Below are 13,698 nucleotides of genomic sequence, written 5' to 3'. Positions count from 1 at the left end.
ATCTAGGACTATTTAATGTTCCCTCTACATCTAAATAAACCAAACTTTTCCCCTTTTACATCTGCAGCAGCAGAAAAATTTAAGCTTAGTGTTGATATGTTTCAGCTATTTGAGCTCAACATTTAAATAATTATAGATGTCGTATATACTGACAAACACGAAAGCACATTCCTACTTGGAGAGAGACTGTAATCTGTTGTTTGTCTTGCCTTTACTATCTGCAAGTCCAGATTTAAGGTATGAAAATATTTCTTCTGAAGGTTTAAATTCTTATTAACATTTGAATAACACATGTCAAAAATCATTTTGAAAATAGTTGCATAATCTGTAACAAACTTTGAAACTCTGCCTTCACTAACCAGTTTAAATGGTCCTACTGATAAGTGCATATGAGCAGGTTTCCTTCAATAATGTGAGTTACATGTAGCAAAATCGGTAAGCTAATATAATTGAATACTCATTTAAAACAGGACTGGCCATTTCAGTGACAGGCTTAAATGTTTTAAGTATTATTAAGCATTTTTTTAACAACTTGTGTATGTACAGAGCTTTTCAAGCATTTTCATTTCCTTGCTTACTTACAACTATAATTTGATCTCCCACATGGATTCGACCATCCTGTTCAACAGCGCTGCCTTTTGTAATGCTTTTCACAAAGATTCCAGAAGGTTCTGGTATGAAAAAACAGAGCAATTTACATTAACTAATACATTAAGAAAAAGTTTAAATAATACAATTAATTTACTACTAATATCAGCAAAGAAAGAAAGAAATTACAATCTACAGGTGAGATAAGGAAAAAAAAAATCAAGAAAGTACATGCTTTAAGTAAAACATATATATTATTATTTTCCTAAAAGATGACTCTCATTAATGCTAGCTTGCATTGGACCTGAATCAAAATCTCACAACTCCAAATTCCCACTAGTTTCTATAAAAATAACATAAAAATTCTAGTTTAATTTAATCAAAATGCCAAAACCAACACTGACAAAAAACAAACAAATAAATAAATAAATAAAATCTCTTTTTCTTGGTTAGATCTAAAATTGAAAGGCAGAAAATTATGTTTGAAAACACTAATCTGGTGAATTCTGTATTTTCTGTATACTTAGTATGCTGAAGAATCTATGTGCTTGGGTCAGTAAATGCAGAATATTCTAAAATAAGGAGGACTAAAATGTTTGCTCAAACCAACTTTTCATCACAGCTGTAAATCACTACTTGATCCAACTAAAAAAAAAAAAAAAAGAGAGAAAAGCAGAAAAAAAATCCAACTCTCAAAATAAATCCAGTTTAGACAATTACTGATTTTGAATCAGAAGAAAAAGATATCTAAATCAACTATGGAAAGTTTAATTTAAAAAAATCCCAAAAGCAATTTTGAAAGAAGAATCAGTTTCAGAAAAAAAAAAGAAAAAAAAAAATCATGGAAAAATTTGAAAGAACTTCATCTCAGTAAAGAGAAAATATCTGGACATCCTACATAGATGACTGCGGTATTACATACAAAATCAATATTAGCATGAACTGGTATGAAAGCAGGTCTTATGGTCACAGCCCTCTAAATGGGTTTTATCAGCTGTCAAGATATACCAGTGCCTTCAAAGACCAAAAGACTTACCTTATTTAGCCTCAGTATAACAAAATTTAGCAATGAGAAGGGTCAGATTTCTGGTTTGCTCTAATTACCATACTCAGCTTATGAAGAGTAAGACAAGTATGTTTAAATTTTGAGAATGACAATTGGTTTCTGGTTTTTATTAGTTTGTTTTCCTAGGTTTTGTGAATAATTAAATGGCTCATATTCCTAGTTTCCAAGCATTTTTATATCCTGTAAGAGCTGCATAGTAACACGACAAGCTGTTATTTTTCAAGTTAAAGATTTAACTACACTCTTCATTGTCCAGCAGTTTTATCACTGATTCAGATAAAACTGTTATTTACCTGTTATATCATAAAATTAAGGGTGCTCAATTAGCACCTAAGGTGTGAAGGTACTGTAATACAGTCACATACAGTGTAATAAAGTAAAATCTATTCATCTAAAATATGCTGATATCTATCACACATTCTGTGATTTTATTTGCCTCTTAAAGGTTTTACTGGAAGATACTAAAAAGCATACTTAAATCAACCGTGACCATTCTAACTCACAGAATAGTTAGTTTAAATTGCCTCAGCTCCTAAAAGGCAGCTAATTACGCCAGTAATATGCAATATATCTACCCATAAATTTTCCTAACAATATTTATACGGATAAGAATCATAACCACAGTACACTGAGAATGTGTATGGCATATTTGAAAACTGTCCCTTCTTAACTGTGTTCTATTTGCCATATTATTGTAGGGAGGCACCAGAGAGTTCTGAATCATTATTCTGAAAATTGCAGTTGAAATTACAAAGAAAAAATACACAACTGTACATGAACACGGATGCACTTATTTATTCATAGTGTGAATTTGGGAGCCAATTAATAAGTTAACATAAACCTGTAACAACCCAAGAGATCAACAAACACTGAATACAATCAGAGGTCACTGAAAGGAATTTTAGATCTGCTAGTTAATACTACACATGTTACTTTAAATATATGTTATATTATTATATATATAAATATATATATAATATATATATTACATTATAATATATTCTATACAATATATAATATATATAATTATTATAATATATTATTATATAGTATATACATTATATTATATTATATTATATTATTCAAATATAAAAGTTCATAAAAGTGCCACAATCCATATTAGTAATATTTTTTGAAGACAAAATCAGCACAAGCTTAAGACAAAAGTGAAGTTAATACCTAATTAAAAAGAAAAAACAAACAAACAAAAACAAAAAACAACTTGGGTTTTTCTAGCAAAAACTGATTACTTCTAAACTGAATCTCTTTCAAAAGGCAAATAATTCCATTTTCTTTAAAAAGATATTAGACAATTAAGGATTTTTAAGAAATATTATCCAAAAAGTAAAGATACTTGCATCAAAATTTAATGCAGCTACATTTTACTATAGTATGACTGTAGGAATCTACTGTTACCTGATGTTTTGTCTCCAATGTAACCAGCAATAGTTATTCCTAATCCCTGGATGTTTTTAGTGAGTTCCACGTTAAATTTCTCTCCTTCTTCACAACTATCAACAGAAGCATCTTTCTGATAAGAAAAACAGAAAGTCTTTAGTGTTAGACATGGACAGGGGAAAACAAAACAAAACAGGTACAAAATTTATTTTTGCTCTTTACAGAGAAGTATAGGTAACATGTTTAATCTTAAAGCAACACATATCATGCGTTCTCCAACTCAGTGCCCCTGGGATATTACTCTTCAGACTATAAAATCATTTGATGACTAAAAATAAAAAGAACTGAATAAGCATCTTCTACACTAAGTTACAGAAACCATTTTTACATGCCATATAATGTAACTTACAGCTTCTCTGGGCCTTCTAAAAACCAATCTTAGACTGTTATCTTCTTAAAAATAAACTCTTTTCCTATTTTTACAAATTCCCAATAACTACCGATATGCACACAAGTTTAAAACAGAATTAAAGCTATTTAACTGAGGCAATTATTTTTCTTATTCTTTGAAAGACTTTAAATTTCTTTTTTAGACAGTAGCAATTAAAGTTCCACTTAGCGAAATAATGACAACTTCCACTAACACCTACTGCATCCCTCTGAACGTCCACAATGAAGAATAACATGGCAAAGAATTCATTTATTTTTTGTTAATGAAAGTATCTATTACAGGACAATGCATATTAAATTCATATTTCAGTGGTAATGCTTTAGTAATGAAAGGAAACAAAATACAATTTAAAAATCTTACTCTCAACACTTTTTTTCCCCATAAAATTTTTGTCTTTCAGCTGTCTAAACTGTGTACTCACTATCCACTTCCATAGCTAACAAATGTCAGTGTATGGCTACGTGTTTATACAGACATCAGTACTTACACATATATTTGAAATGGCTATTCATAAATACTGTAAAAATCTATAATGAACCTGCTATATTCCTATCTCATGTTGTCTCTTCTGCATGATAGATGGGCTGCCCCGCTTCCTCCTTCTTTCACACTCCTCCTTCCCCCAAAAAAATGATAATTCAGGAGAGCTATGATGCTATTTGCAGATTGCTAATCTGACTTCTGATTTCAGTTTTCCAAAAACTCCATCTAAAAACACAGTCAGAGGAAAAATAACATTCTACTGCTCCAACGACCTCTTTACAATTTTGGGAGAACATTATGCTGTCACTATTAGCCACAACAGCATCACACAGATTTCAGTCACTATGTTTTTATAAGGAAGAAGCAGTCAAAGCAAGGTGTTTCATCATCATCTTCACTTCACTGATGTTTAATGCCCAGATCGAAATTGATGAAGCTTGCAGCAACATTAAGTGAGTGCTCCCTCCTTCAAGAATACTTTGTGCAGACAAAAGCAGTTTTAAAACAGTCTTCTCCTGCCAGGAATCGTGTACTAGGGATAAGGTATTAAAAGCAAATGAAATGGAGAGGAAGGTGGCAAACAAATCAGGCCCCTTGGAGGCTTTTTTTTTTTTTTTTTTTTCTAAATACTACAAATTCTACATATCCTGCAACTGGCCTCATTCTGTAACCACATAAAAGCAAATGTTGAAGAAATATATACAGATAAATTCTAAAATTCAGCTGCCTTTCTCAAATAGTCACTTTACAGGTAACTAAAAAATCATATGTTATTCATTTTATCTGCAGGAAAGCCATGGTCTAATGCCTCAGTGCTGCAAAGACAGCAGGAGAGACACCACTCTCAACTCTCAGGAGAACCCAGCATGACTGAAAGTGTGCATGTTAAAATTAACTTTCTTAGTTAACCTTATACTCATTCAGACTGTTTCTTCTCCATAGATCCCATTACAGTGAACAAAAGTAAAACAATGTCAGTCATGCAAGGAATTGTTAAAGACAGCTTCTTTTTAATTTTGATATATCTGAAAAGCAATTTCTATCTAACAAGAATATATCTAGAAAAACAACAGGAAAAAGTACAATGAAAAATTCTTTCCAAAGCATAAATTTTATCTATTCATAGGCACAGAAGCACCTTTTTGTCTCATAATCCACATATTCACATTTAATTGTATCTGATTATAACTACACAAAATGAAACACTACAAAGGACTTTGAGATAGATTTGAAGGGGGAAGAGGATAAAACCCAGCTGGCAAGAGATGAGCCTATGGGCTGGGGCTGTGTGTGAGACCAGTAGAGCAGCTGAAGTCCACCTACAATGCTGGTGATAAGCTCTCAGATCGCACACCACAATCAGAGGGGCTGCATTCTAGTGAGATGCTTCAGTCTACTCCACAAAGCTCTGGGTACAATGAAGCACATTTGAAATGCTTCTACACCAGTGAATGCTGCATGAAGAACAGTTGAGAGAGAAGCTTTGGCTCAGTCCAGAGCTATGATGTTACAGTTATAAGTGGGAAGAGTCCTGCAACTAGTGTGTTCTGATGGACAATTACAGGCTTTTCTGAAAGGGATAGGCAGAGGAGGAGAACCAGTGGGTTTGTAACGGAGACAGTATGTGCTGCCATATGTAATAGAAGGGCTGGACTGTATAGAGCTCTCAGCTAAAGATTACACAAAGTTGAGAGCCTTTGGGTAAGGACTAAGAGACAAGCAAATAAAGACAATACAGCTGTGGGAATCCTCTATAGACCACCCAGCCAGGAAGATAATACTGATGAATTACTTCTAAGAAACTAAGAAAGATCTCTGTCCTTGTCCTTATTGAGGACTTGTTTGGTGATAGGAGGAAAACTGTCACTAAAACCTCAACCCTGAACATATGGAGAGCAGATTCCAGATTGCTAGGGGAAGTACTTAGGAAGGTCCCAATTACTGTTTCTCACAGTATCCTACTGAACAAAATGTCCAGCACGCAGATAGTCAAAAACCTAATGTGGCTGGTGAGCAACTGACTGAGAGGCTGGGCCCAATGGATTATAGTAAACAGAGTGACATCAGGCTGGCAGTCACTAGCAGGGCTCCATCTTAGGGCCACTTCTCTTCAACATCTTCATAAATGACTCTGAGGTAGGACTAGAATGTTTTTTTATTATTTGCTAATGATACTAAACTGAGAGGAACTGTTGACTCCACTGAGGGTGAAGGGGCCTTGCAGAGACATCTAGACAAATCAGACATCTGAGCAATCACCAGCTGCTTTAGTTTGACAAAAGCACGGGCCAGATTCTACACCTGGGAAAGGGCAACCCTAGCTACACATGAAAACTGGGGACTGAGACACTGAAAAGAAGCCCTGCCAAAAGAGGTTCAGGGTTCCTGGTTGACAGCAAGATGAATATGAGTCAACAGTGTACTCAGGCATCCAGGGAGGTCAACTGTACCCTGAGGTGCACCAAGCATGTGACTCCTAGCCAGTCAAGGGAATTGACTGTTCAACTCTACACTGCACTGTACATAGTTATGGGCACCACCATACAAAAACCACATAAAACTATCAGAGAGATTCCAAAGGAGGGCTACAAAACTGGTGAAAGGTCTAGAGGGGAAGACGTATGAGGAGTGGCACAAGCATCCAATACCTCCTTGGGCAACCTATTCCAGTGCATCACCAATCCCTGAATGAAAAACTTCCACCTAATATCTAAACTAATCCTCCCCTGGCATAGTTTAACATCATTCCCCCTTGTCCTATCACTACCCAGACTCATTAACAGTCATTCTCCCTCCTGTTTATATGCTTCTTTCAAATATTAGAAAGCTATAATGAGGTCACTCCAGAACCTTCTCTTCTCCAGATTAAATAAGCCCAGTTCCCTCCACATTTTCTCACAGGAGAGGTGCTCCAGCTCTCTAACCATCTTAGTGGCCCTCCTCTGGACCTGTTCCAAGAGCTCTGCATCCTTCCTGTACTGGGGGCCCCAGGCCCGGACACAGAACTCCAGATGGGGCCTCACAAGAGCAGAACAGAGGAGGACAATCACCTCACTCTTCCTGCTGGCCACTCCTCCTTTAATGCAGCCCAGAACACAGTTCACATTCTAGGCTGCAAGCACACACTGCTGGTTCATGTTCAGCTCCTTATCCACCAGAACCCTCAAGTCCTTCTCCACACAGCTGTTCTCAAAGGAGTTCTTCTCCCAGTTTATATAAATACCTGGGACTGTCCCAACCCAAGTGCAGCACCTTGTACTTGGCCTTATCGAACCTCATTAGGTTCTCAGAGGCCCACTTCTCCAGCCTGTCCACTGATGACATGGAAATGAAAATGATTCTGAAGAGACAAAAAACTAGTTGATAGTGAAATGCTACAGAACCAGCATGTTCTGAAGAAAAAAAAATTTCCACACTTTCCAAAGTATTACTGCAAAATCACAAGCAAGTCCACAGGTTAATCAATCCAGAAGTTATTCAGGTCATATCTTTTCCAACCCTGCATCCTAGAAAGATTCAAGCATGCAGTTCCTTGCAACATGGACTGATAACATTTAAAACCTCCCAGACAGTAACATAAAAAACACTGCTACTGAGAATAAAAATGCTGAGTTTTGAGAACATAAGAATGAAAGACACTCAAACAGAAGTTAAAATAAAACTATGTTTGAAGTATAGGTTTTCCACAAGTATATTTATAGTTGCTTACTTGTTTCTCTGGTGTCGTGATGGGTACTGGAGTACCTGGTGGGACTGCTGGTGGAGGTGGTTCCTCAACAGGACTTCTTGCAATTACCAGTTTCACTCGATTTCCGCATTGCCTCAGAACTTGTGCCACCTGTTCACTGCTCATTCCAGTCAAGTCAGTATCACCAATTTTCAAGATGTGGTCTCCACTACACAATCTCCCATGCTAGATGAGAAAAATAAATAATGAAGTAACCACCCTGCAATTTCTCACATAAATAATAAGATTAGGGAATGACTATACAGCTTTAGTAACTTTTAATACATATGAACTAGAGACCACTTGAATACCAAGTCAACATCCTCATAGCATGGTAGAAGACAAATGTATTACCTAATGCCATACTAATTTTACTAGAAATTTCTCAAAAATATCTAGGACGTTCTTTATTTACGCAGACAGTCACCTAAGAAAGAATTAGAGGTCTAGGTGCATCAGCACCAAACCTACAAGAAGTGTGAGAAAGTGATCTGGAGCCTAATCCAACTTTTACATTCAAACACACAGATTCCCTACACCAAATAAACCTTTACTAAAGATAAGTTTCACCATGTACTCTCTCCTTCCTACACTTCAGAGTAAAAAGCTAGCATTATTTAGTATGAGCATAAAAATAATGAGAAACTTCACACAGTACTGAATGATAAATACAAAGGTTGGTTGAATTTACCTGATCAGCTACCCCTCCTGGGAGGATGGTTTTAACAATCACTCCTGTTGACTTTCCACCAACTATCCCGAATCCTAAACCTGAGCCATCGTTCACCAACTCTATGGTCTCCACATGCTGCCAGTGAACCTCAAAGAAAAAAAGCACATAAAATTCGCAAATGATAAAAATAAGGACTTATGTATTAACACGAATATCTTCTCTTATTCCTCAGGTATGTCGTCAAATAAGGAAAGGTAGGAAGAGGGGTCGGCAATAGAATGGTTGAGTTCAGTTGGAAGGGACCTACAAAGATCATCTAGTCCAACTGCCTGAACTATTCAGAAATAAGTAAAAGTTATAACATATTAACATGGGCATTATCTAAATCTGTCATAAACAGTAACAATTACTGGGAATGAAGCATCTTGCTAAGACATTTGTCCCAGTGTTTGACCACTCCCATGATGGCAAATTTTTTGTAATGTCCAGTGTGAACCTCCCACAGCACAGTTTTGTGCCTTGGCCACACATCCTGTCATTGGTTAAGTGGGTTGTCATCAGTTAAGAAGGTCTAGCTACTCATGAACAAGATTGCTGAAAGAATTTATGCAACAATTATGGACAATCTATCTATGATTGTCCACCTCCTTGTCACTGAGATAAATAATACTGCTGCTTTTAGGAAATCCCAAAGAACTGGAAAATAAAACCTTCAAATATGTGCACGTTCAAACTGGCAGTCAAAACACATCAGAAAGTATAAACCCCATTCAAAGACAAAGAATAAATGCAGCAGTAGGTATTGCAAGTTATGTATTAACAGAATTTCTCCCTGTGTAGTGAACAAACATTTCAGAGTTGTCTGATGTCAGCAGCACTGCAATGAACTAACTCTGACTGTAGGCATAATTTTGTGGCAGAAGTATGACTGCTCTGAAATGAGGTGGTAGTTCACACAGTACAGTACTGAAAAGATGACTGGAACGTTTATGGTATTGTTTAGTTTAAGAAAAAAATCACATAAGTAACTCATCTAAAATTTAAAACCACATCTGGTGTTCCATCAGGAAGGACCTCAAAAATAAAGTGTTATTTTTGAATTAATCATGATACTGCAAATATGAAGCCACATGATACTTCTTTTGTATCCATTCTTCAGATAAACCAAAACAAAACAAATCCCAAACAAAAAAGAAGGCTTCAAGAAAAAAAAAAAAAAAAAAAAAAAAAAAAAAAAAAAAAAAGCTGTGGCAGGTTTAAAAGGAGCATTTTTTCACGAGGCATTAGATGTTTGGGAAACACTGAGGTAATCACAAAAAGAAAGAAGTATGCAATACAAATACTGCAAGAAAGCAGGCCTACCCTGTGTGTTGACAGGAAAGAGTTATACATACACCATACACCTCTCATTACAGACTGCCCTAAAGAGGACTCACAGATAAGTGAACAGTGAGATTCAAAGGTATAACTCTTGGGGGAAGCAAAAATGTAACAGTATTACATGAAGAAGATACGAGGGAGAGGCACAGCATTACTATGTTTCTGACCTATCTTCTCTTCGTCCAGATGTGTAAAAGCTTTCAAAAGCAGCAGATCTGATTTCAGTGCATCCCTGAAGTGTGCTCCCACCTATGGCATTTTGATAGCTTCCTTTGCTATAACAGAACAAAGGAGCAGAGAAGTATCCACTGAGCTGACTGTGCAGATCAGAATGCAGTTCCACAGAAATTTTCTTTTGCCCACACAGCAGGGAAGAGAGAGAGATCTTGTTTACTGTTATCTTAAAACAGAACTTTATACAGGAATGTAAACATGCTCTATTTGTAATGATGGAGATACAGTTTGGCAGATGGAAAAAAGGAATACGGCCAACATTGTGATCCCCACAGTAAGGCTAAGTATTTTCACCTCTTAGCACAGAACAAAGTGCAACGAAGATACTTGGAAGAAAAACTTGCAGATGAAAAAATATACAGGCTACAATAAAAAATCCCAAAATATTAGATTATCTAAGTACATACACACCCAGAACTGAATACACAGACATCTGGGGTATACTCACCGGGTTGGAATGGGCTGAAACTGTGCTAGCAGCAGATGGAGACCGGGAAACTACAGGACTGATGAGCTGAGGAAAACTGCCTCTGGCCACGACTAGCTGGACATTATCTTTTGCTTTCTGTAGGATGCTGATAGCCTGTTGATGTGTAATTGTCTGATCAAGGGCTTGTCCATTAATAGCAAGGATTTGATCTGCTTCCTTCAGCTTTCCATCTCTGTCATGTATGCATTAACAGGGAAGGGGGGTGACAAACCAACCAAACAAGAAAAATCAAAAAATGTTGCCACAGTAATTATAATATTTTGTCAGTTTTCCAGTACTTTTAATATCCTTTTCTCTACTTCAACTACTTTTTAATCTTTCCCTGCAGTTCTGCTAAAAGGAGCTGATGCAGCACCCTGGTGATTGCTTCCTTTGAAGCTAATCCTTCTGCCACTCTCCCCTGGCTGCTACCCCCTAGCTAGCTTTCTTCTCCCTGCACCTCCATCCGAGACTAAGCATATTACATCTCAAGTCACTCCCAACCATAGCCTGGGAATTTATGTTTATTCTCAAATTTGAGCCTTTTGCTTAACAGACCAACCACTCTACTCTGTTCAGTGCATCCATTCTGAATATTCAAACCATAAACTGGAACATGCTTCCATCAAGATGTTATGGAAACTAGTTTTGTTTTGTACAAACAAACAAAAAAAAAAGTGTGGGGGGGAAGGTGCACAGGGAAAAGCTGAAAAAATATATTGAAATAGATCCCTTTTAAATGAGAAAAAAGAGACTTGAATAAATTGTAGAATAATTCTTCACTTTCTGACAAAGGATGCACTACTGTAAAACTACATGCCAAGCCCTTCCCCAGACCCACTTCAAATGAACTGCATAAAGCCTACACAGACAAGTTGTCCTCTGCCTCTTTCACTGCTTCTATTTGTTTCACAACACATCAGCAGGGACACTGGCCACGTCTTCAGTGTCCTAAAGTGGTAGTGCTTTACAAAACAAAGGGCAGTATTGAGGAAAAGAATCCATATTACACCAGCTTCTATACTACAAATACCCAAAAACATTCACAAAACAAACAAACAAACCAAAAAAAAAAAAAAAAAAAAAAGAAAGAAAAAAAAAAAGCAAAAAAAAAAAGCATGCTTTTCAGCTTTAATACATAATATTTTACTTGGAAACTTGAACCATTTGTCAGAGTGCTCTGGAATATTTATTGTTACCAGGACCTTTCTGATCAGTATTATAAGAGCTGCAGTAGTGAGCAACGCTAGGCTGCATGGCTCAGAGTGCCAAGTGAAACACATGCTTGGAACCACAAATACACAAACTCAATTGTATTGTGGCAGTAACACTTTGCACAATAAAATATTTCAGTTATAATCTTACCTATGTGCCACACTTCCCTCCTGGATTTCTTGCACAAATATTCCTAGTTCTCCTCTGTTCTCACTCTTGAGTCCCACAACACTGAAGCCCAGGCCACCACTCAGAGGCTTAATAAGCTCAATTGTCTCAACAGGACGACCCTGACCAGCAGAAGAAATAAAAGGGTACTGAGATTAAAAACATCAAAAAGCAGAATTAATGAATGTGGTAAACAACTTGTTAAATGAATTTTCAATTTGACTGCTACAGTTGGACAAGGTTTCATAAAGCTAGTAACAGAAACACAGTTCTTCAATTCTGAAATCTATCTATCATATTAGAGTGGTAACTATTATAAAAGATTTGAGAGACAGAAGAGGAAAAATCAGGAAGAATGAGTTCATTATAGAGCTCTGATTCAAGAGTGACAGAACTAGCAAATTCAGAACTGTACAATTTCAGAGGGTACAAGACAATTTTGATGCAGGTCAAGAAGTAAAAGGATGGAATTCAAAGAAAAAGTAGAACTGTGTAAAAGGCTTTCTAGGAAAACAGCAGAAGACTTCCCATATCCAGCTCTTTCAAAAGTTAATTAGAAAAAATCCAAAACAGATGCATGGCCATTCTCAGCCACAATCACTGAGGTAATTAACATACTACCACAGAATCATAGTAAGATTATAGAACACCACAAAGAGGAATTTTTTGTCTCATTTCCAATGACACAGAATACTTAGCTGTAGTAAGCTATGTACACAAAAGCATGCTTTATCAAAGTGTATCCTGCATATGTGCATCGGTCCTACAATGACCATAGAAAGATAACAGCATTCAGGTCTATCAGTGTCATACTGCCTAGCTAAGGACAGGATCAGCAGAAACAATGTCAAGGCTACTTATCCAATACTGCTTTCTCATGTACCAATTCCTTCTCACCTTAAAAGCTTATTTTAGTTGGTTTTTTTTTCATAGGAAGTATGTTATCATTTGCCACATTTCAGTATTAGCAGAAAACATGGTTACCTGGGACATACTTCTGATCAGTTGCTCAAAGTCATCACTAGAAGATTTCCCATTAATCTGTGGAGTAATGGATCTCATTGATGCTTCCAGTACATTTGCTGGGTTGCCATTCTGCTGAGCCAACAAATATGACTCATTATATGGTAAGGACCCTACATTCGCACCATGGTGGAGAAGATGGGGGAATTCAGCAGTGGAATGCACAGAAGGAGTAATATTTACCTGAAAAAGATTGGTAACAACACATTTATGGATGCACCAGAGTTCTTCCAACTTATCATGAAACATCATGGCTAGTTAATAGCATTTAAAAATATGATGAATCCCAATTTCTGACTTTAGAAATATTATTTAAAAATAAATATATATTATTTTAAATTGTAGATGATGACAGGTTGTAAGTTATTACCTAGAGCATGAAAGAAGATGAAAACACCAGGCTGAAGTACACTAATACTGCGTTAGTGGTAAACAACTCTGAACAAGCTTTTTCTTGGATGAAAGAACAGAATGCATCCTCAGCAAGTCTGCTGATGACACAAAGCTGGGAATAGTGGCTGACACACCAAAAAGGCTATGCTGTCATTCAGACCCTGGATAGACTGGAGAGTTGGATAAGAAGGAACTGGGTAAGGTTTAGCAAGAACAAGTGTAGAGTCATGCAGCTGGGGAAGAATAACCAGGAAAGACCACATGCATCAGAACAAGTTAGAGGACAACCTGCTGGAGAGGAGCTCTGTGGAAAAGGGTATGCAGGTTCTGGGGGACAACAGTTTGACCATCTGTCTGAACCCTTCTTTGTTTTTCATTAAAAGTTTGCTTTCTGAGGCATTTCTTGCAATAAGACCCTGACTCATCTAGG

The 13,698-nt window shown here is 36.6% G+C and overlaps 1 protein-coding gene across 27 annotated transcripts in view; it reads right to left on the bottom strand.

Annotated features, from left to right (window-relative positions):
- Nucleotides 1–13,698, bottom strand: part of MPDZ (multiple PDZ domain crumbs cell polarity complex component) — a 91,833-nt gene that overhangs the window by 66,822 nt on the left and 11,313 nt on the right. For 23 of the 27 annotated variants that reach the window (XM_085528882.1, XM_085528890.1, XM_085528906.1 and 20 more), the window contains exons 4-10: nucleotides 12,837–13,058; nucleotides 11,835–11,974; nucleotides 10,449–10,662; nucleotides 8,405–8,533; nucleotides 7,696–7,899; nucleotides 3,071–3,185; nucleotides 583–671 (exon numbers count right to left, since the gene is read on the bottom strand). In XM_085528882.1, coding sequence (XP_085385008.1) covers nucleotides 583–671; nucleotides 3,071–3,185; nucleotides 7,696–7,899; nucleotides 8,405–8,533; nucleotides 10,449–10,662; nucleotides 11,835–11,974; nucleotides 12,837–13,058 — 1,113 coding nt within the window. The remainder of the gene's footprint in view (nucleotides 1–582; nucleotides 672–3,070; nucleotides 3,186–7,695; nucleotides 7,900–8,404; nucleotides 8,534–10,448; nucleotides 10,663–11,834; nucleotides 11,975–12,836; nucleotides 13,059–13,698) is intronic. The other 4 variants (XM_085528888.1, XM_085528887.1, XM_085528900.1 and 1 more) reach the window with 1 other exon arrangement.

The sequence above is a fragment of the Coturnix japonica genome, chromosome Z (genome assembly GCF_054131305.1).
Source record: "Coturnix japonica strain WE chromosome Z, WE-NBRP24, whole genome shotgun sequence".
Classification (NCBI taxonomy): Eukaryota; Metazoa; Chordata; class Aves; order Galliformes; family Phasianidae; genus Coturnix; species Coturnix japonica.
This window is presented reverse-complemented; position numbering and strand designations above follow the sequence as displayed.